This window comes from Drechmeria coniospora, chromosome 02 (assembly GCF_001625195.1).
Source record: "Drechmeria coniospora strain ARSEF 6962 chromosome 02, whole genome shotgun sequence".
NCBI classification, from domain to species: domain Eukaryota; kingdom Fungi; phylum Ascomycota; class Sordariomycetes; order Hypocreales; family Ophiocordycipitaceae; genus Drechmeria; species Drechmeria coniospora.
The window spans coordinates 9,283,656-9,306,280 of NC_054390.1; the positions used below are offsets into that span (position 1 = coordinate 9,283,656).

At 57.3% G+C, this 22,625-nt stretch overlaps 7 protein-coding genes across 7 annotated transcripts; 4 read left to right on the plus strand and 3 right to left on the minus strand.

Moving 5' to 3' along the window:
* Nucleotides 1-1,282: 1,282 nt before the first annotated feature.
* DCS_05670 (tuberin) lies at nucleotides 1,283-6,211 on the plus strand (the record flags this gene model as incomplete). The annotated part of the gene is made up of 1 exon (XM_040802972.1): nucleotides 1,283-6,211. One exon carries the CDS (start codon nucleotides 1,283-1,285, stop codon nucleotides 6,209-6,211), a length of 4,929 nt encoding a protein of 1,642 aa, XP_040658005.1.
* Nucleotides 6,212-7,424: 1,213 nt separating this feature from the next.
* On the plus strand, nucleotides 7,425-10,051 carry DCS_05671 (uncharacterized protein; the record flags this gene model as incomplete). Its single annotated transcript, XM_040802973.1, has 7 exons — nucleotides 7,425-7,479; nucleotides 7,543-7,918; nucleotides 8,113-8,209; nucleotides 8,295-8,465; nucleotides 8,550-8,813; nucleotides 8,863-8,980; nucleotides 9,042-10,051. 7 exons carry the CDS (start codon nucleotides 7,425-7,427, stop codon nucleotides 10,049-10,051), a joined length of 2,091 nt encoding a protein of 696 aa, XP_040658006.1.
* Nucleotides 10,052-10,439: 388 nt separating this feature from the next.
* DCS_05672 (uncharacterized protein) lies at nucleotides 10,440-11,300 on the minus strand (the record flags this gene model as incomplete). Its single annotated transcript, XM_040802974.1, has 1 exon — nucleotides 10,440-11,300. The coding sequence occupies one exon, from the start codon at nucleotides 11,298-11,300 to the stop codon at nucleotides 10,440-10,442; it is 861 nt and encodes a 286-aa protein (XP_040658007.1).
* Nucleotides 11,301-12,096: 796 nt separating this feature from the next.
* On the plus strand, nucleotides 12,097-13,842 carry DCS_05673 (DNA polymerase subunit delta-2; the record flags this gene model as incomplete). Its single annotated transcript, XM_040802975.1, has 4 exons — nucleotides 12,097-12,143; nucleotides 12,209-12,518; nucleotides 12,582-13,551; nucleotides 13,616-13,842. The coding sequence occupies 4 exons, from the start codon at nucleotides 12,097-12,099 to the stop codon at nucleotides 13,840-13,842; spliced, it is 1,554 nt and encodes a 517-aa protein (XP_040658008.1).
* Nucleotides 13,843-14,203: 361 nt separating this feature from the next.
* Nucleotides 14,204-15,622, minus strand: DCS_05674 (uncharacterized protein; the record flags this gene model as incomplete). Its single annotated transcript, XM_040802976.1, has 1 exon — nucleotides 14,204-15,622. One exon carries the CDS (start codon nucleotides 15,620-15,622, stop codon nucleotides 14,204-14,206), a length of 1,419 nt encoding a protein of 472 aa, XP_040658009.1.
* A 1,608-nt stretch (nucleotides 15,623-17,230) lies between these two features.
* On the plus strand, nucleotides 17,231-19,879 carry DCS_05675 (uncharacterized protein; the record flags this gene model as incomplete). Its single annotated transcript, XM_040802977.1, has 5 exons — nucleotides 17,231-17,495; nucleotides 17,566-18,005; nucleotides 18,062-19,248; nucleotides 19,304-19,433; nucleotides 19,745-19,879. 5 exons carry the CDS (start codon nucleotides 17,231-17,233, stop codon nucleotides 19,877-19,879), a joined length of 2,157 nt encoding a protein of 718 aa, XP_040658010.1.
* A 136-nt stretch (nucleotides 19,880-20,015) lies between these two features.
* On the minus strand, nucleotides 20,016-22,614 carry DCS_05676 (cap binding protein; the record flags this gene model as incomplete). The annotated part of the gene is made up of 5 exons (XM_040802978.1): nucleotides 20,016-20,549; nucleotides 20,673-20,815; nucleotides 20,872-21,952; nucleotides 22,008-22,483; nucleotides 22,554-22,614. 5 exons carry the CDS (start codon nucleotides 22,612-22,614, stop codon nucleotides 20,016-20,018), a joined length of 2,295 nt encoding a protein of 764 aa, XP_040658011.1.
* Nucleotides 22,615-22,625: the final 11 nt, after the last annotated feature.

Here is a 22,625-nt window from a genome sequence, read left to right on the forward strand (position 1 = left end):
TAGGTATCTCCATAAATGCCACTTCAACAGTTGCATGATGTGCGTGTACACATGTCGCTGCAAGCCCTCTTGCCAGACATTATTGCACCGAGGGAGCCCCTTTAATATATACTGTAGAGAAGCTGTTAGCAAGCTGCACCAATTTCTCCACCATATCGTCAATGTTCTTTTAATGCGTTCAACTTTTGTAAACTGAACTATCTTTGCTGCGATCCTGCCTCTAGTGGATCACTGCCTGCCACGATTTTCCTGCTTAATAATACATACACGGTACAAAAATGCCAAAGCATCAAAATGGCCTGATAGTAACGGCTGGTCAAGTAATGGAACCATGACGAGCTGTTCTCGGCAGTAAAGATGTGTTGTTTCGTTGCTAGCAGTTGGCCGAGGAGGTGGCTGAAGCGAAGCGGAATTTTAGGGTTATGGCTTCATTGCGGTTTTGGAACAGGCTTCTGAGTAAGAAATGGAGGGGAGCCGGAGATTTCTGATGTAGAAGTGCAGATATATGCATTTATTCTCGCACAAATTGTTGCAGTTCAAGTGTGAATGTAAGGACGGAGTATATTACTTGTAAGTAGATTCGCACCTTGATGCATGTGAGTGCAAATAGGTGTAAGTATGTATGATGATAAATTACTAAAGGAATAATGCCCCACCCTGAGGTAGGTTTGTTCAGGCGGCTAATTACCATAAATAATAAAATACATTATTACCTCAATTCAAGTGGTGGATTTGACGGGAAAGAGTAATCTAATCCGAGATAGGAAGGTTCTGTCTGATAAGTCTGGATTAAACCTTGCCAAGGTGACAGCTTGATTGTGGTGGGTGCTAGCCATCATTATGTAATTACGATGGCACCTTCGAACCTCACCCGCCTTAGCTGCAACTCCCACTCAAACTTGAATCGGCCTATGTCTGCCTAAAATACTTGCTTCTACGCTCAATGACTATCTAGTCCCCTCGCCAGGTCAAGAGGATGATGAGCGCCCGCGCGAATCTCGACCACAGCTAGCGCCAGCTGTCCTTCGTCACCGCTTTCGGGGCACGCGGATTCTGCGCCGATCGTTGATCCACGTTGACCATACAACTATTTGTCTCAGCGAAAGGACAACAGATATAGGTATATCCATTCGCACAGCCGGCGTTGTCACCGTACCCCGTGGCCCGTGGCTGTGTCTGTCCACCAACAAATTTGTACATCGTACACGCTGGTTCTGGGGCAGTCTTGCCCGGGTCAACTCCGTCCCGCAGGTTCAACAGCAGACATTTAGCACCTTTCGAGATGCCGCCTACCCAACCGCATGCCCATGACGAACCCGCACCTCTACTAGCAACCGATGGGTCTTTTTCTCACCGCCTCAAGCTGCAGAGCAGCTCACGCGATAATATTCTGACCGACGAGCACATGTCCCCGCCGCCTGATGATGATACCTCGTCGTCCGAATCGACTCGCCCAGGTGGCATCGCCAACGCTCTTCGCAGCCTCACCAGTCCCAAGGCGTCAAGCAAGCCCGCAGCGCCGTCTTCTCCACCGCCGATAATAACGTTGCCAAGAAGTGAAGCCGATCCTATGCACACGAGATCTCGCAAGCTTTCTACATACCACATGGACGCACTCGAGCTGCTGAAGAGCGGTGACCCTGGCGAGAGGATATCCGCTGCGAATACGCTCAAGCATTCTGTTGGCGAATATCCTGTCAGCACTGTGCTCGAAATCTGGCACTCCGCCAAAGGCCTTGTCGATTCACTCAACCCAGCCACTGTGCGGGCTGCAGCCTGGGAGCTGTTGGCGGAATGTGTCAAGCATCCTTCTTCTACCGAGCTGGAACGCAAAGAGTATTTCCAGACAATATCTGCACCAACAACCTTGGAGGACTTTCATCTTCAACTCGCTGCCCTCGTTGACCTGAGCCACCACGGCCGTCTTACTGCAGGTTTTGATTACGACCTTGTCCCTCTCCTCGCCGAATGGGTCCAAGGGGTGTACAAGGCCGCCCGAAAAGCTCGAAAGAATGCTCAGTCGACCAGAGGGCAACAAAGTTCATCCAAGGGTCGGGCCGCCGCTTCTGGCGAGGAGCAAAACCTTCACCAGCTCTTTCAATTCCTCCTCGACGTCATCAAGTTCGGTCTCAACAACGCAACCGACGCAAGTATAGGGGACCTCGTTGAAAGCCTCCTTGGTGTCTGCATGCACACCAACATTGAGGATGACCTTGAATCTTGCGTCTGTGCCATCGATGCCATAGGCACTTTTGGCTCAATACCTCAAGACAAGGTACAAAAGTGTGTCCGGGTTCTGTCGTCCATTTTTTGCCTCGTGCCGGCCTTGCATAAAACCTCTTGGCACGCCATTGCGAATCTTTGCAAATCCCACCACGGCCAGGCCACGGTCCGCATAATGCTCGATACTCTCCGCAACCTTCCTGGCGAGGGAGCAAACGACGCGGTCATGAGCCGGGAAGTCAGAGGTGCCCTCGCCGTGCTGCAGAAATTACTGTCCAAGACGTCGGAAAATGGCTACCCCATCATCCCTTACGCCCTTCTCGTTGACGGGCTGTCCAATGCTGTCAGGGGAACGACGTCGATCAGAGTGTTCGGGGCGCTGCTGCAGCTGATAAACTCGTTGTTCGACGATGGACAAGGACAGCTGCACCCGCTGATCGCGGATGAAGATTGGTCAATATGCTTGGAGGTTGCTGCCGAATGCTACAAGCGGGCCAGCAGCAGCCTCGACATGAGGCGCAACAGCGTGACGAAGGAGGAGGCGCCAGAAGTGACGGTGGAACGGGAAACGCTGGAACTGATCAGCAGGCTTGATGGGATCATCAAACAGTCATCCGGCGGCTTTGTTCCCCGAGAAGCTATCGTCAGATTCTTCACCGGCGTGCATTCGATCCTCCCGGATGCCACGGCGATGACCGTTCTCGATTTCTTCCAAGAGTTCAGGTGCTGCGCGCCATCCGACCTCCAGTGGGAGGAGAATTTGAACTTGGTGCTGGAGGCATTCTTCGGCAATCGCAACCGCAGCTCCGAAACGCGGTTGCGAGCCCTGCACACTACCATGGAGGCATACGAAATCGTCGACCTCGTTGGGGATGAATCCGAGCAGAACTTGACCCCTTTGTTAGCCAAGAGTATTCTGCAAAACATCGCCGACGAAACAGACGTGCCGGTGCTGGAAGCAATCATGTCGCTGATAGTGTCTCTGGCCACTTCCTGCGATATGGAGCTATTCGACTACATCATCGACACGCTCAAGGAGATTGTGATGAATGACCAGCTCAAGTCCCCGATCGTTTCCCCGACAACCTCTGCTCTGTCGCCAACCAATTCCGGTACAACCAACTTATCACCCGACGAGTCACCTTCGAATGTGGTGACAAAGGCCTACGTCAAGATGTTTCTGCGAGTCATGAACGTACATGGGGCAAAGAGCGCCCGTCTCTTCGCTGAGCTCGTCACCATTTCGAAGCCATCAAGTCAATGCGAGATTGATGCGCGACTCTCTGCCATGAAATTGCTGTTTAGGCTCCGGGCCGACTGGGCTTATAGGATTTTCGTCACAGATGACGTGGAGAACGGCTTTCTCGCGACTGCCATGTGTCGTACAGATGCCTCGCTGGCCAAAAAGCAGGCCGAGGAGACTGCTCAGGCCCTCCGCTTGTCGAGAAGCGACCACAGCGGCCAACCACGGGCGTCGACCTCGCGCGGCGTATCCTTTTCTCAAGGCGCACCCCACGAGAGGGGCATGCCTGCCCGAACTCCTAGTTGCGCGTTGAGCCTTCAACGACATCATCAAATGTGGAGATGTCCTGATCCAGAAGCGCTTCCGGATGCCATTCCGACGCTCGCCAGCCCTGTCCTGGTTTCCGTCGGGCCCGGCCGCCGGGAGGAAGTCGACGGAGGTTCCCGCCCCGACGAGGCGGTCACCTACGGCTCGCGCTCCGAAGATGGAGAGTTGCGAGTCTGCTCTCTGAACATGGCGGCATGGCTCGAAGCGTTGCTGACCGTTATGCAAGGGAGCGACTGGGAGACGTACAGTTTCGTCCTCGTTCACCTTCCATCCCAGTTGAGCAACCACGCCATCTTCACGGATGCTATACCTCAAATACAGGTCCTTCGCAGGATGATCTGCGAGCAGATTCGCATCAACGGGTTCCAAGAACCACCAAACACGTCGGGTCTACGACGCGCCGACGTCGCCATTTGTCTCTTTCACAGCTTGACTATGATTCTAAGCTATCACGAACATTTCCTGAAGAGCGACGAGGACGAGATTGTCAAGACTTTCATCCTCGGCATCGCCACGTGGGAACGGACTGCAAAGTACTGCATTCATGCATTGTCCATCTGCTGTCACGAGCTTCCGCTCTCCAGCAGCAAATCCCTGATCCAGATGCTGAACCAGATGGCGGCCATCATCACGCAGCCGCACGTGTCGATCCACATCTTGGAGTTCCTGGCCTCCCTTAGTCGGCTGCACAACGTCTTTGTCAATTTCAGAGAGGACGACTTTCGAATCGTGTTTGGCATCTGCTTCCGCTACCTCGACTACGCCAAGGACAAGAGGAAGCAGTCAAGCTGGAACAACCACGTCAGCGAGTGCGTGACGATCATGACTCTTATCTCGAACCCTGCGGATCTCTCCACTTCGAGCCCGTCGGACGAGGTGCCGCAGTACGTGCACGCTTTGGCCTATCATGTCATTCTGTTCTGGTTCCTGGCGCTTAAGCTGCAAGATCGAGCCCATCATGTCGGGTGGATCGTCAGGAAGCTCCTGTCGGACGGTGACGGTGCCGGCCAGATAGCAGATGAGCAGACCCTCACGTCTCTGGACTTCATGCAAAGGGTCACGTACGCCGACGTCGACGAGTCGGCCGAGGACCCCTACTTTACCGAGGACCGGTTCGGGTCCATTGACAAGAAGCAGTGGCTGATTGGGAACAGCATCGTCACCATCAAGCAGGCGACGGCCTCGGGGTGGGCGCAGGTGGTCAAGAGGCAGCCTTCCGGGACGTCGGCGTACCTCGTCCGCGAGACAATCACGCCGCCGCCGCCTCACCAGACGGAGGCACATGTCGACGTCAGCAGGGAAGGACAGGCGACGACCAACGCCATCTTGCCCAGCCATCTCCTCGTGCAGCTCATGTCTCCCATGCCGCAAGCATTCGACTCGGCGCGACCCATCCCGCTGCCGGACGACGAAGTCACCGAGAGGGCGATTCGCGTGTTTGACAGAAACTCGAGCCTCGATGGGCACAAGGTCGGCGTCGTCTACGTCGGCGAAGGGCAGACGTCGGAAGCGGAAATCTTGGCCAACGTCTCGGGCAGCAGCGACTACCTAGACTTCCTCGACAACCTGGGGACTCTGACGAAGCTCAAGGGGGCGACGTTCAACACGCAGGGCCTGGATCGCGAGTACGATGGCGACGGCGAGTACACGTTCTGCTGGCGGGACAGGGTGACGGAAATCGTATTCCATGTCACGACGCAGATGCCGACCAGCCTTGAGCGGGATCCGAACTGCACGCTGAAGAAGCGGCACATCGGCAACGATTTCGTCAACATCATCTTCAACGACTCGGGGCTGCCGTTCAGGTTTGACACCTTCCCGAGCCAGTTCAACTTTGTCAACATCATCATCACGCCGGCATCGCGCGCCTCGTTCATCGCGACGCGCGACACGATCCCGGACGAGGACAGGAACGAGAGGCAGCCGTTCTACAGGGTCCAAGTGGCGAGCAAGCCGGGCTTCCCCGAAGTTTCGCCCGCGTCGGAGACGAAGATGATCTCTCTCAAGGCACTTCCCGGCTTCGTCCGACTGCTCGCCTTGAACGCGTCCATGTTCTCGGTCGTGTGGCACAACCGCGAGGGCGGCGAGCACATCAGCTCGTGGCGAGGCCGGCTCCGCGAGATTCAGCGGCTGAGGGAGAAGCACGAGCCCAAGGCGGACCACCGAGCACCGTCGCCACCATCGGCGCCGTTGGTCGTCCCGCAGGCGGAGACGGCGCGCGCGGCCAACAGCGTCCGAGATAGCTTCAGCAGCCTACGACGGACCAGCGTGGCGACCTTTTTCACCGGCACGAGCGAGCAGGTATCGCACAGGTCCTCGATCATGTCGACGTCGGGCACATCGAACGAGACGGAGATGCCACCGACGAACGGGGTCAATCCGTTGGTGGAGTCGGTCGATTTTTCGAAGTGGGCGTAAACAACAGCCTTTGCAGGATTCGGGAGAAGGAGAAAGCGAGGCGAGGATAACGGAACTCGTTGATTCATGTATGATGACAGGGTGCGTGGGGGAAAGGATGGAAAGGATGGAAAGGAAAGCAAAAAGGACGATGGATGGCATCAGTGGAAATGGATACATTAGATGGATGGGAATACTGGTCGGATTACACAAAAGTTTTGCGCCATTGCGAGTTGGCACCGTCCGTTTGCTTCGACTCTTTGGAAAGGGCAACATGGGAGAGCGGGTATACAGACCAGGAGAAATTTAGGAGGGGTGTCACTCGGCATGCAGACAAACAATGAAAGGGACAGTTCAGTATAGGATAAGACGGGATGGGACAGGACAACCTTGATTAGAGCCAGCCAGCGAACGGGCTTGTGCGAACGAATGGGAGGGCATTCATCACCACCAAACGTAACTGTACAGAAGTTTCCTGAGAAAAGTAACCATCGTAGCACCCTTTGCGCATGCAAAAGCCAAGATGTGGCCAAACGGCGAGCGAAGAAGAAGAAGCATCAAAGATAATTAGTGGATATTATTACCCGATATCCGTACAACTACGGGGTACAGTAGAAGTATGGAGTAATTATTGATTACATTGTAAAGGACAATACTTTACTCCGACTGTTAAGGAGTAAGGAGTAGCGGTTTTCTAGTATTGAATTCAAGGACGGAAATCTACAGTAATATTACTTACGTGACGTTTAACGGAGTATTCACTACGGAGTACTTGGCTGGTACTCATGCCTAGGTACTAGGTACTTGCATGTACATGTACCATACTGTAAGTGTAGCTTGTGTTCCAGCTATTCTAACAGTGGCGAAATGCACTAAAGGTTCTGGTACGCCAGCATGGCTAGGGTACATTTGGGCGGCGGGGTCGACGCGTCTCCCTCCAGTATAGTTGAGTTTAGATGATGTACGGAGTAATAATAGGCCTTGCACGTATTAATTACACCGCATCTACTGTTTCTCGGCCAGTATCACCAATTGACAGTGACTTCACTTTCATCACAACAGTCGCTCACGCCCTCAATACCACTCAGTCGATCACTCAATCCACAGTCAAAGCCGAGGAAAGCAAACCTCACACTGCGGACGGCTCCAACTCGCGAGGAAGACGCAGGGTGTTCCTCGAGGGTTTCTCATCCATCTTGGGTTTGTTCAGACTCCATTTGGCCTCGTCGTGCTCATGACGGTCACGACGGACGAGGATGTCAATGCCCTCGTCCACGTCGTTGTCAGCGGTGAGCTTCCTGAGGCTGTGAAGCACAGCGAGAAATACTTTGCTTGACTGACAAACATCGTAGCTTCTAAGCTCCCGGCCAAGTCTCGGAGCACGGCCGTGAAACCTGTTGTCGCCCAGCTCGCCTCCCTCTGCTACGAGCGTGGTCTGCTCCCCGACGCCCTCGGTCAGCTTGTCGATCTGCTTACTTCGCCCTCATACCTCGACCAGGCGAGCCTGCAGACACTCGCGCGCAACCTGTACCCGCGTGGCAAAGTCGAGGCCGATGTCGTCCTCCGCATCCTCGGCACACTGGGCCACGGCCGGCTCAAGATGTCCCTGGGGGTGCAGGCTGCGCTCCTCAGGTGGCTGATCCTGGTCCAACACGACCTGCAGGAGAGAGAAGTTCTGGCGAGGGCCTACGGCTTCCTGTTTGGCTTGCTGGATACGGCGGCGATAAGGTACTTTGTCCTGCCACCCAAAACCTGGTCGCTTCTGGAGTACTCACTCTAGCTTTTTTATTCTTCCAGGCAGCAGGTTTCGCATGTGCTGGCGATGGTGACGAGGAGAAAACACGTCCGGCCATTTCGGATCCAGGCATTGTGAGATGTTTCTGCAATACTTCAGAGTGGCCATGTGTGCTGACAGCACACAGATTGAATCTCTCGAGACAAACGGGCAACGACCCATGCCTCGTCGGCCTGTTGCGCGTCTTCAAGGACTATTACCCCGAAATCATTGTCGGCGATGCTGTGCGTGGCAAGGCGTCCGCGTTCAAGGCAAGCTCAAGCTTTTGTCGAAATCATGCCGCCTGTATGTGTTGCTGACATTGAGCAGCACCCGGATCCCGCGTGGCGGGCGAGGTTGGATGAGATTCAAGAGGCCCATCGGCGACAGGTGGACGGACCCTCATCTGCGCTTCTCGACGGCTTCAGGGTCAATCGTCCCATGGACCGTACGCTGCGGAACAGGCTACTCCCTGCTGTCCATACTCCATACGCAACTGAGGTATGCCGAACCCCCGTCCCCCCCCGGCCGCCGCCGCCCTGTTCTACCCCCGACGTGGTCTGATGCATGCGTCAACTATGGCAGGATTCCGTTACACTAGAAGAGATTGAGAACGTCCGCAGTTTCGTGCAGAAGCTGGAAAAACTCGAGCTACCGAACCAGCTCGTCGCCGTCCTCGCCGACCCTTTGCTGCAGAAGCTTCTCCTGCTCCGACCTGACGCGACCTCGCACCGACGCGTGTCCAACTGGCTGGGCTCTGTCCTACAAGATGTTCTGGATGGAGATGCTGACGAGGGTACATTGTGGGAAGTCCTGGAGGTCGTGAGGGAGTTTGTTGTCCAGACCAAAGTAGGCCTTCCCGTGATTCCCTTGACTTGGCTGTGCTTATGACGGCTAGACACTACCGCCGGTCCTACTGGGCTTTTTTTGTCGTTTTTTTGAAGTTTGGAGCGGCGAGGGTAGAAGGGATCTTGTCCTTGATATCCTCTCGTATGCCCCCTTGCAAGACTTCCAAGGTACAAATCCTACTCATCCTCCCTCGTCGCCAACACGTCGGCTCCCCCTGACCAGTCCCAGAGCTCTCCAAGTTCATATTCGGGCCGCTCGAAGCATGCATCCAAGACGACTCGCCAGATACCCAACGCGCCCTCCTCGGCTTGTACACCAGCCTCCTCCACTACTGGACCAGCGTTCTCGAGTCCTCGTCGACGGTTCCCCCGGATGCTAGCCAGGCCATCTCCTCACTCCTCCACCACGTCAACCGCCTCAACCTCACTCTCCTCCAGACAGCTCCCTCCCTCGCCACCGAAGCGGCCATCCTGTCCTTTTACGAATGCACCATCCCCCTCCTTGCCCACCCAACCCTGCAGCAGCATGTGCGAATCGAGCTGCCTCCGTCACCCCTCGTCTATTCCCTCTTCTTCAGCGCCTCCCTCGCTTCCGTTTCGCGCCTCAGCCTCATCCTCGCTCGCTTTAAGAAGGGTTTCGAAAAGGCCATGGCGACGCGCCCTCGCGGCGACGGCTCCAACCGCATCGACGCCTCATCATACACCAAGGCATACGTCAACCACTACAACGGTTTCCTCATGGACATGTGCAACTGCCTCTGGCGCGCCCGTGCCTTCAGCGACAGTGATTCAAACGCCCACGGCTGCATGGTCCCCCGCGCGACCGTCTCGGCCTTGACGGCGTACGTTGCCTCTGTGGACAAGAGCTTCACACTCGCATCGCTCTTTTCACTGTCGCACTCGCCAGTCCTGTGCCTGCAGAGCATCCGCTGCGTGCGCGATCTCGAGGACAAGGCCATGGCCGAGGACCTCTCGATACGCACGAGGCACGCAGGGCCCGTGACGCAGAATAGCCTGAGCAGGCTGGCTGCCTCGGGCGGAGTACGCTTGACCTGGCAGGAGTACAGGATCAGCGTCCTGGAAAGGCTGACGAGAGAGGGTCTACCGGGCATCACGGAACTGCTCACGAATACCATGACGGTACTCAAGAACTCCATGGACGACAGGTCGAGAAAGCAGATGGCAACAAGTTCTCCACATGCGGGCACGCAGGACACCAGCTTGCTGGGGGGTTCATGACCGATCACTTGTTCATGACACAGAAAACTGTTGGCTTGCGCCCACGCCATGATCAATTCTCAACCACCATGTCCGGTTCCCATCGAGTTGAAGCGAGAGCCAAATCCAATCCCCTTTGGTTGAAGTACAGGGTATCAAAAAAGGAGACACAATGTCCCCGAGGAAGCCATTTATTTTCCGCCCACCCAAGAGAAATGCAGAGTTGAGGCCTGCTTTTGGCGAAAACAGAAACGCCGCGCACGGTTGAATGATGTGCCTCCTAACCTCGCAGTCTGTCCAGGCGCCGACGATGCAGCCGGAGGGTGCTCCCGCACCGCGTTGTTCGATGGGCAGGCAGGTGCAGGCAAAGAGAAATAGAGGTGAAAGAAGAAGTCGGTGCGGCGTTGCGCTAGGCCTCCCTTTGCTTCGACTCGTCGCCGTAGCCGCCAATCTTGATGCCGCCGAACCCATACGTCTTGCCCTCGGAGCCCAGGTTGGCTTGGCTTCGCGGCCCCCTCTCCTTGAGATCTTGCTTCAGCCAGCCCAGGACGAGCTCGCCGAGGCGACTGTTGCCCGTTTGGCCGACGGTGCCGTCAATCGACTGCAGCATGTTTTCCGCCTCATCCCACTCCTTGACGGTGCCGACGTGCATGTGGACGAGGTGGGTGGGCCAGCCGGCGAGGTTGTCGAGGATGTGCGTCGCGTAGACGATGGTGCACTCGCGCGTCCCCGTCTCGCGCTTCAGCCAGCCGAGAAAGCTGGCTCGGCTCAAGACGTCGAGGTCGACGGTGATTTCGTCGAGGAAGAGCACGGTCCAGGGCCGCACGAGACCCATGGCAAGCTGGACCCGGCGGCGCTCGCCATCCGACACGGCATGCATGCGCCAGTTGGTGTCGATGTCGAGCATCTCGACGAGCTCGTCCCTGCGGTCGGGGTACGCATCTCCGCCGACGGAGCGCAGCAGCTCGACGACGCCGATGTCATTGCGGACGATGGGGTTGAGGACCCATTCGAGACCAAGGTAGGTGACGCCCTCGAGGCTCTCCTTAAAAGGGTCGACGTCGCAGATGGAGATGGTGTTGCTCGGGGCCAAACGCTTGCCCGCGAGGAGGCGGAGGAGGGTCGTCTTGCCGGCACCGTTGGCTCCGATCAGGAGAGTACGGGAGCGAGGGGGGAGGTCAAGGGTGATGTTGCGGACGCCAGTGGAGTAGTCGGGGAAGGTGTAGGAGAGGTCGTTGACGACGATTCGAGGGGCGTTGGGAGGCGGCATTGTCCTCGGTTCCGGAGACGAAAATGACGATGGGACGAGAGGGGAGGGAGAAGGGGAGGGAGAAGGGAAGGGAGTCAGAGTCGGTCAGTTGGCACTGGCCTGTCCAGAGGGCAAGGGGTGGGATGGTGGACGGTAGGTAGCTCTGAGCTCGGCATTCGGGATGACGATGCAGCCCGCCGCCTTCAGCGCTCCCACGTATTACTCCATACAGGAACTGGGGTGGGTTAGAACAGCTACAGTACACTGTACACCACTGTAAGCACTGAGCGCTCCGGAAGCCATGGCCGGCCTGGAAGGGGGGGAATCATTCTTCGGTTCACCCCTTAGGCCACACTACAGCAGTGTCGTAGCTGGGCCGCACCCGTCATCCCGCTATTTACCTCCTGCAACTACAGCACGTTTTAGCAGCACAAGTACGGAGCACAAGTGGTACGGAGTACTTCATTCCTACTTGCCGCATTGTAGTTGTACTTGGGTGTACTTGTACCTGTGCTCCGTTGGTACCTAGTATTTATCCTGTATTCAGGCCTTTGGAAGCGCCCCACCACTTTACGCCAGGACAGTCGCGTTAATACGCGGTCGGCTGGTTAATTAATTCATTGTCTAATGGTTCAACACGAGCGCTCCGTAAGTACTGTATGTACACTGAAGTACATGTACTCGGTGCTCTGTGCATTATAACTACCTAGTACGGAGTACTTGGATCCTAGCACGACGCCGAGCAACGCGTCGCTCGAATCGCCGCGGCCGACTTTGTCAACCTTTCCTACCCGTCTTCGCCTGGCTCGCCATCGCCATGGTTACCCTCGAAGATGTGTCGGAGACCCTCCTCGAGAAGTGCGGGTAAGCATCAACTGCTCCTGGCCCCTGAATCAACCGCCGTGTCCCACGTTCCTAACTCGTTCCAGCGACGTGCCCCGTCAACCACTCGAGCGAGCGGCCAACGCGTACAAGCCACTACCCAGCTTCGATCTCGACAAGAAGCGATCGTACAAGCAGCAATATGGCGACATGTACTTCTTGCGCCTCGCCAAAATCAAGCCCGCCGTCGACCAGGTGGCGGAGGCATCGTGGGGGGGGACGGTGATTGGGGGCGAGGAAGCCAAGAGGGTCGAGCGCGTCCTCGACGTGCGCCAGGGCGAACTCTGCTGGGTGACGGGCACCGTGTACATGGACATGGCTCTGAAACCCAACATTCTGGAGGATGTGTCCAAGGACGTGAGAGGTCCCGTTCTGCTGGTCGAGGCCATTCACTAACGCCTGCCTGCTTTGCTGCCCCAGCGATGGATCTCGGCTCCGATCTCGACGCAAAAGTACTACTCCGAAGATGGCACCGACCAGATCATGCTGGAGGATGACTCTGGAAGGGTTCGCTTGGTAGGCGAGCTGCTCGGCACGGTCCCTCTCGTCACAGGCTGCATCATTGCCGTCATGGGAACCGAAAACACCAACGGCGAGTTCGAGGTCATCGACATCAAATTTCCCGACCTCGCCCCCCAGCCCGAACGGTGGGCTCTCACGAAACAACCGGTTCCCACCTCCGACGGCGAAGCAAAGGTCAAGAAGGAGGAGGCCAAGGAGGAGGATGAGGAGATGACGGGTACGGCCGAGAGATCCGGCACCAAGGTTGCCGTCGTCTCCGGATTGGCCTTTTCCGGGGCAGATGCGTCCCACTCGCTGGAGCTGAACCTTCTCCTCGACTACCTGCTGGGAGAAGCGCTCGGGGGTTCCGCCCAAGCCGAAATCTCCCAGATAAGCCGACTCATCATCGCAGGCAACTCCATCTCGACAGCCGCCGCCTCGGCCGTTGCGACGGAGACCAATGCCGATTCCGGCACGGCGGACAAAAAGGTGCACAAAAAGTACGGCTACGACGCGAGCGCGTACAATGCCCTTCCGTCGCAGCAGTTTGATGAATTCGTCTCGCACCTCCTACCTTCCATTCCCATCACACTACTGCCCGGAGCCGAAGACCCGGCCAACGTCAGTTACCCTCAGCAGCCCATTCACATGGCCATGTTCTCGTCCGCCAGAGCCTATGGCCAGGATCCATCCAAGACTTCCGAGCCCGGCTGGTTCGACTTGGTGACGAATCCGTTCGAGGCCGAGATTGAAGGATGGAGGGTGCTGGGCACCGGTGGCCAGAACCTCGACGACGTCTTCAAGTACATCGACAGCGACGACAGGCTGGGCATGATGGAGGCCATGTGTCGATGGAGATGCTGCGCCCCGACGGCGCCGGACACGCTGTGTAAGCCGACACTGAGCTGTCTTGAACGGACGGCCCCTCGACTTGACCGCTGACCGTTCTGCAGGGAGCTATCCTTTTCAGGAAGACGACCCGTTCGTGATAAAGGCGTGCCCGCACGTCTTCTTCGCCGGCTGCCAGCCCGAGTTTGCGACAAAGGAAATTCGAGGGCCCGACGGCCAGTCTGTTCGCCTCATCACCGTGCCTTCATTTTCAGAAACGAAAGAGATTGTGCTGCTGGATACGGAGACGCTCGAGGTGTCGAGTGTGAAAATTGACGTGTCAATAGGCTAGAGTATCATCATTTCCACGAGCTTGAACGAGGCAGGGCGTGAGACAAAGGTCGAGCTCAAGCTTTCGCAGAAGCTCAGCCCGCCGCCAAAGGGAGTAGCGATGGTTTTCTTGTTGAGCGCGAGCTATGTAGTGCTGGATATTATGATGAAGACGCAAAGAAGCAAAGCAAGAGAGGTTCATGGTAAGAGATGCAGATGCTGCTGAATCCCGTCAGGCCAAGGTCGAAAAATCACCGCAGTACCGCCCCTCATCGACTCTTTATGCCGTTCGTCGCCCCAAGGTACATCTTGCCCATGATTCAATGATAAGAAGCAAGGAATTTCCGTTTCGAATACGCTGCGCCATTGTCGCACTCTCGGGTTCAATCTTCCTCGGTCTCCATTTCGCTCGCAACAAGATGATCAATCTCAAACGAGTTCCAAGCGCCTGTTCCACCCGTGACGCCCTGCACGTACTCGACGCAAAACTTGGCCACTTCCCGGCCGAGGTTGTCCAAGGCCTCGACGGACCTGTTCGCCGCAGACTCCCGTGTCTCTCTCATCAGCAGTTCGCGGGCCCAAAAATCCCGTTTCGTCTCTCTCACCTGCGTGCGAATCATCTCGTGGCTGCGATCGATGGTCAGGCTGCATCCCGACTTTGGCGACGGCCCATCCATGTACTGCGTCATCAGGTCGACCCTGAAGTATCGGCACCGGACGGCGAGGATGGCCTTCATGACGGGCGAGTTCGACTCGAAGAAGTCGATAAAGGTAAAGGCACCCTTCGGCCTGACCTCAGGATTCCACAAGGGCGCGACGCGGATGGTGAAGGAACGAACATTGACTCGAGGGCGCTGACCATCCCCGTTGGCGGCGAAGACACGGATGGCGCGCGCCATGGCATCCTTTGTCGACTCGGAATAGCGGTTGTCCTCGGCCTCGACGGCGAGACGACGGAAGAGTGGTAGGTGCTTCACGACGGATATGTCGCTTTGCGTTCGGCTTCTCGAAGCCGCGACGCCGACCGTATTGTCCTCTTCCCAATCGGAATCGCTCTCCCTGTCGTCGCCTCGAGCATGACGCCGGCCGTGGCTCGGCAGGTCCGACACAGGTGACGAGGCGTCTCGAAGGCGGTACCGGAACACGTTGTCGCCGTACAGGACGGAGCTGGCTTCGCCGTGGACGATGCGGCAGGTTCCCATGATGGCCGTGGACAAGCCGATTGCCTGTCTCTTGTACACGAGAGCCCAGCCGGCATGGACGAGGATATCCTTGTCGGCGACGAGCAGATGGCGAAAAATGCGGAGGCGGACTTCTGCGGGAAACTTGAGCAGTTCCGTGCGTTGTCGTCGTTCCTGTTGCGTCACATTCTGCCGCCTTCCCCGAGGCACTTGCCTGGCACTTTTGGCCTTTTTCTCCTTCCTCTGAGCCGCCTGTTTCGCTCTTTCGATCACTCGCTCCGCCTTTTGAGCGTCCCTGGCGGCCTTTGCCACCCGTTGGGCCTCTCTCGCCTTCTTTTGCCGCTCGGCCTTCTGCCGGCTTTGCTCACGCTTCCTCTTCCTCGTCTCGAGGGTCTGGGGGCAGGACGACGGATCGGTGGGATGCGGAATCCATGGAGCGGCCGTAAGGGGTGTCCCGGGAGGAGGCGTATCCCAGTCGGGGTCGGGTGTGCGTCGGGCAGGGCCCTGGAGGGTGTCTTGGGCAGGAAACCTTGCGGTTGTCGGAGTTGGAAGACCATGCTTGAACGTGGCGGTCGTTGGTTTCAAGTTGCCAGCCTTGCTCTTGCCGCGTCCGGGCATCATTTTTGAATGGAATCAAGAGGCAGCGCGATGATGAGAGGGAGAGAAAGGAAGCGAGGAGGGAGCAGAGGGGGAGAGGGGGGAGAGGGAAAGGGGAAGAAATGAACAGATTGGTGCGAGGTGTAGGAGCGAGAACTTCCAAATGGCGCTGCCGTTCTCCTTCCCTCCCTTTGTTTATTCTGCACGTCACTCTCCTTCAGCAGAGATGTTGCGATTTTTTTTGCAGAAAGGTAATCATCGAGCGAGTTTGTTACATAAATACGATTATTACTTTCTCAAACATAAACACCTTTTGATTTTTCGATGCTTCTAAAATAAGATCAGGAGCTCGATGGCCCAAGGCATTTTCTGCCTACGCCATGCTCCCTCCATCGTTCCACCATTCCTATTCATCCAACTCTCTTCCACCTCTTCTCATGCTCATCACACCTCCGGCATGAGCCAGGTCGACGCTGCGCGCCTACAGAAACAGGTGCATGAACAGGCTTGTCGGGAAACCAGGGAGCCATGTATTGGGTAATAGGGAGGCATCGGCAGCAGGCCTGCTCCGTACTGCGTCCTGCACGTACTTGGCTGCTATGAATGGAGGCATTCCAATGCACGCTCAAGCTTGTATGGGAGCAAGCACATGCCTCGTCCATGAGTGCCCAGCAGCGAGCAGTGCTACTAATGTGCTCCGGACTCTGAGTCCTTGAACAGCGTAATACCACGGCAGGTCGACCAGCCATGTCGACAAATTGCCGTTTGATGCATTTCCTGCTTGCTTGCCTTGGGCCGCTGTTCCTTGCCACCTGGGAATAGTGACGTCTGCCTACCTAGTGCTCTATGGTGTGCGTGCAAGTACTGACTGTATACTTCAAAGTACTGTAGTTGTGCCTCTGTAGATCAGAGCACTCACCGTAAGTAAGCAAGTACCCACTTACAGTCACTAGGTACCTGGACAACAGTGACGGTTTAAATTTGGTAGCGCCATCTTAGTGCCTACATGTACATGTACTCTGCAGTGCCCATTACTACTTACCAGGTACTTACTTGCACTATATGCTTACCTACAGTATACTGTACTTGCACTGTACTCCCTATGCCGAACTTTTATCAGTTTCCGGCAAGTAGGTGTACAGTCAACCAATTACAGTGCATGTGCGCTGTACAGGTACCACATGCAACGTGCCATTATCATGGCGTGGAACGCAGTGACACCAACTAGATGCACTGAAAGGTTCGCACTTTGCCACCAACCGCCCCCCCCTTCCCCACTAGAACCAAATCAATTTAAGTATCGCCGCGACTTCCCGAACACCGCGACGTGCAACGCCACGACGCCATCTCTCATTCTTCAATCTTTCCACAACGTCAACCCACCAAACGGCCAGCTTGTTTTTCAGAGCCCGCCGTGCGAGCACACGAAATCTTCTCTGCTTCGCTCTGCTCTGCTCTGCTCTGCTTCGCTCTGCACGGCTACGCCACGCCACGCTGAGACCCCGGCTCCGGAAACGCACGACGACGGCCGACATCCCTTCGTCCGACCCCAAGTCCGACCAGCCGTCCCGACCAAAAGCGTTCAAGCCGGTGGTACGTCGTCACCATCCAAGACGGCCATCATCGGCAACCATGGCCGGGCGCAAGCGACGTGCGTCTACCTCGAGCGTCGAGAGCATCGACGAGAACCGAATCCCCTGGCGTCAGGAAGTGTCCGTCGTCCGCCGAGTTCCCAAGGACATGTCGGCCGACGACTGGCCCATCTTCGAGCTGCGCGATGCCGTCGTCCTCAACCAAGACGGCCACACGCTGGAGAATGCACTCCACGTCGGCATCCGAGGGCCTTTCATCGTCCGAGGCAACCTCGTCATCGACGACCCCTCTCAGAGATCCCACCGTAGGCCTGCTCCCTGCCCCGTCCCCGCCGCTCTCGACCCTTGCGTCGTCTAACCTGTTGTCGTCTGCAGTCATCATGCGCGTGCGCTCCTCGGTTCCCATCGAGATTAAAAAGTGCATCAACTACTCCATCGGCGAATCGGACGACGGAAGCCCTCTCATCTGGATCTCCGGCGTCGGCGGATGGTACGAGATCAATCCGTCACGCACCTACCGCCCCACCTTCCTCAAGATGTGCGAGGCCACGACGCTCTACTACAAGCTCGTCGACATCTACGACTCGACGGCGTCGCAGAGGAAATCCAAGAAGGCGAAGCAATCCTCCTTCATGGATGACCTCGCCGGCGTTTTTCTCACCTACGCCGCCCGTGTCGGTGACGGCTGCACCTTTGACGAGGTTGTCGAGCGCTGCCACGAGCACGCCGGCTTCTTCATCTGCCAGTTTCCCCAGGAAACCATGATCGACTGGCAGCCGACTGCCTTCCACAGGTGGCTGATGATGGAGCACGCCGTGCGTCTCCCCTGCCCTGCCTTGCCCGAGCTGAGCCGGTTGCTAACCCCGACCAGGACCTTGTCGACAAGATAGACGAGCTGAGCAAGAACCCTCAGGCGACCCTTGCCATACCTTCGGCTGAGGCCCTGAGCCCGAGACGTCAACAATCCGCCCCGCTGTCGTTGTCCAAGCACGCCGACGCCGAGTCCGCGTCGAAGGTCTGCCTGACGAAGCACCCATCGGGTGAACCCAGTCCTCTCGCGCCCGCGGCGCCCGAGAGGGGCCACCCGAACAAGAAATCCCGTCTGGGCACCCAGCCTTCGCGTGTCCCTGCGAAAGCTCTGAAGCCTGTGGAGCCGTCCCCCGACAAGCCTTCGGCTCGCTTCGACGAGGCCTTGGCCTCGGTCGTCAAGGCCATGGAGTTTGCCTACGATCTCCTGGCCAACAACAGAAAGGGCATCATGACTAGTACCCTCATCAACAAGATATACTTTGCCTACAGCTTCCCCTGTTACCGAGACGGCACGACCGGCAGCCACAAGACCCCCGTCATCGAGGTTCTGCACTACTACTCTGCCGCGCTCCTGCAGCACCTCGACGCCTCCAAGTGGCAGAAGCACGAGATATGGTCCTACCTCCAGCAGCGCTCGAAGATCGAATTCAACCCCGTCGCCTATAGGCTTGCCGACTTCCCAATCGCCATCTTCCTGCGTAAGCAGATCAAGAGGGACTCGGCCCCGACGCCACCCAAGCGTCCGGCGAACCAGACGCCTGCCGTGGATGGTGCTTCCACCCCCAAAGGCAAGAGGCTGAAGCATCCTGTAAGCGGTGCCGGCCATGGCAACACAGGCGCCCTTCGGCTGCCATCCACCTCGAAGAAGCGCGCCCGCTCTCAGTTTGAAAGCGAGTCTGAGTCGGAAGCGTCCGATGTCAAGGACTCGCACGACGATTTCTTGGACGTCGATAACGCGGCCGACGACATTGCCGAAGCCGACCATTCCCAAAGTTCCCGCGTGTCCAGCAAATCGCCGCAAGCAGAGCCGGCTAGCATGATGATCCGAGCGGAGAAGATACCTTCCACCCTGCCGCACGGCCCCGACGAGACCTGGACGTGTAGCCAAGCAGGCTGCGAATACATCGTTCGCGGCGGCGACGACGAGGAATGCCAGTCTCGCATTCGCCAACACTTTCAGGAACACAGCCAACAGCTTCAACGGCTCAGCCTGGCAGTGACGGAGAGCCGCGGCCACATGCCGATCAAGTATGCTTCGGCCCCGTTCCTCCTTTCTTCAGAGGTCCAACTAATCCTTTCGCAGTCATTTGCTCGAGAAGATCAAGCGGCTGGGGGAGAAGGCTCAGCAGCAGCAGCAGCAGCAGCAGCAGCAGCAGCAGCAGCATACTGTCAACGGCGTCCTCGCACCCCAGCCCATCAAGCGGAAATTGATAGTATGACCATTGCGAACGAGGGACGACTTTGGTGAGTATGTCGCTTCCCCGTGGCCAAAGCTTGCTTTCCTTCGCTGACGGCACAAGATGCATCGATTCTAAGGTTTCTTTTTGGGAGCGGGCAGGCATTTCCATTTCGGTCGGCGGTATTTGGTGTTAGATTCAATGTGACGGCCACGGATCGGACCTTGGTAGCCCAATTTCAGTTGGGGTTTAACTTTGCATGGCGTTTTTAGGTGTCCCGGCGCACTCAAGGGCACAGGAGCAAAAACACATGCTTTGCATTTGATACGCAGAATCTAATTATGCAGTCCTGCGTCTTTTGCGGCACCAAGACCTACATTATCCACTCGGTCCGCCCCCCTGTTCTGAAAGCTCACACGTCTCTCATCGGCCTGACGTTGCGCTCCCATGTGCGACAAATCCCCCGCCCAAGCGACATCTGACGCGATTTGTCTCCATTTATTCGTAGTGTGCGGGATTCCCGCAATCAACCAAACTACCACGATCACCCCTTCGGCGAAACCCACCGTTGAGCCAATAGTGAAGTGCCCTGGAGAGCAGCAAGCAGAAACTGTTTGTCTACTGGTCAGCCACGCCATCCGGCTTTTCATCCGCCATCGTCGTATCCATCCTGTCCTTGGAGGCCTCGAGGATAAATGCTTCCTCTATGGCCGCCTTGCGCTGAAAGGCTCTCAGCCAGCGTTGACCCCACCTGCGAATCATGGCCTCCTCCTGCCCGCTGGAAGAGTCGCCATCGTCCATCTTTGCATCCTCGTTTCCGCCTGCCCAGCTGGACAGTGCCTTGTTGATGGTGCCGAACAGGTCCCTCATGGCCTTGACATCCTTTTCCCGCACCTCTGGATCCGCACCGGGGTTGGTATGCACCTGTCGAACCCGACCGCTGACCTTGGCCACGGTGTTGGACACAAGCTCGAAGACGTAGGCCTGCCCCAGGGATTTCCCACCGTTCGTTCCATTAGACGGCGCGCTGGCGACGAGGGCCCAGTCGGCAATCGCGTTGGGGGTAAGGATCGAGTAGTTGAGTAGCTTCTCGACGATCGCCACCGCCACGCCGGGGTGAGGGTGCCAGTACGCCATGATGGCAGAGATGATCTGAGCGCGGGCGGCAACGGATGCATGGCCAACTTCGACCAGCCTATCCTTGGTTCGGTCGATGCAGGCCAGAACGTGGCTGAGCGATTTGGACCCGACCCAGCAGACGGCAGTCACGAAGACATCCGTGCTGGCGATGAGAGGGTCCAAGCCTCGCTCGCTGGCCTGAGAGTGGACGCTGTCGATGACGGCCTGGAGCTCCTCCTCGGGTGCTTTGCGTCGGAGCAAAGCGGCAACCTGCTGGCCTTCCTTCGAAAAGGGCGTTTCTATTTCGCCGCTCGCGTTAGTCTTGATCGTGGACGAAGCCACGCGGGAGACCCACCAGGATTGTTAAACTTGAAATCGGGCACATCCTTTTCCTTCTCGGAGCCAAGAAGCGGCTGGTACGACTCGGGGAGCGTCTTGACGATTCTCTGCGCAAAGCTGAGCCTCACTTCTTTATCCAGAGCACCCAGCAGGAACCACTTGTGGGGGTGGAGATCAGGCAACTGGGTGTCGTCTTCCCACTCGGCCCACTTCCAAGTGAAACCAAAGTTGCTCAGATGGTGAGAGAACCAATCGAGGAAGCGATAGCTCAGCTCAAGGTCCATCCGAGGGCCGTTTCGATACAGGTATCGGATGGCCCTACCGAGGCTCGGCGCAATGGCGGCGGGCGCAAGCTTGCACGCCTCTGTCAGCACGGAGTGATAGTAGACGACCTTGCACTCGGGCTTGGGCAGCTGGAAAAGCTGGGAGAAGACTGTGTCGACGGCAACGTCTTCCGGCTTCCACGTGTTTCGATCGGAAGGATACTTGCGTAGGTCGTCGAAGGGCGTCGCGCGCTTGATGAAGGTTCCGTCGGCAAAGTAGCAATCGAGGTCCATCAAATAGCGAGCAACGGCATTACGGTTGAAGTCGAGGATGTTGATGGTATCCGCGAGGCCATCTCGAATCAGCGAGGAGGCAATGCTGGAGACGGCGGGGACGGACTCGACATCGTTGTCGCCGTAGACGGAAAACCAGACCTCGGGGAACAGCGGTCGAGGTCCCGCAACGACGGCTGCCGGGACGGCGATGGGAGGCAGCGCGTGCTTCTGGGCACCTGCGAGCTTGTCTTGGCCTTCAATCTCCTCGAGCGGCAGTTGCCACGGACGAGGCAGGCAGGCAAGCTCCCAGTTCTTGGCAGCCTCGGCCTGGAGTTGCTTCTGCAGCAGCATGCACAGACCCATGGACGCCGATGGGCTCTCCTCCTCGCCCTCGGGCGGGTATAAGTCGACCAACGCCTGCAGGGCGTGCGGTTCGGAGGCGATGATGTCCGTCTTCTCCATCAGGTCGGCCGCCTGCTGCTGGAACTGGCCGGGAGCGGCGGCCATGACGTAGGGGATGGTGAGGAGAATGATCCTCACGATTTCCGTGCCGATGGTCTGGTCCGGGTCAGCAAAACGGCCGGTGCCGTGCGGAATGTCGGGCCTCGCTCACGTCTTCGGAGCTTGCGGTCTGCAGATCGGCGGCGCGGCCGAACAGCTCTTCCAGCAGCGGGAAGATTCCTTGCCCTTCCAACGCAGACTGCAGGCAGGCCAGGAACTTGAGCAGGAGTTTGACCTGCCGCCATTCGCCGAGGCCGATGTTGCTGTCGATGGCCTGTGCGAGCTTCGCCAGCACGTCGGCCGTGATTTCGGGATTCGTGACGTTTACCGTCAGGACGACGGCGGCCACGAAGGGGGTCTTGAGGGGCTGCTCGACAACCAGCTGCATTGTGAGGTTGACGTAGGTCTCGCGCAGCTGCTCATCCTCGTGGTTGTCGGTCACCATGCGAGCGATGGATCGGACCTCCGTGTCCCACTGCCGCAGGGGGGAGTCGGCGATTGCGAGAAGCTGGCGTCTCAAGCGAACCGGAACAGGCGCATGATCGGTCCGTCGACGCTGCTGCCGGCGATCGTATTGATCGTCATCGTCTGAGGCAAACGTCGGGTAAGCTCTTGGTCAAGGTCACGGGGTACGGTTCATCCGAGGACGGCAACGAACCACGATATCGTCTTTTTCGATTGCCGTAACCGCCATGGTGGCGCCTATCGTAGTCGGCCATGGCACAGGACT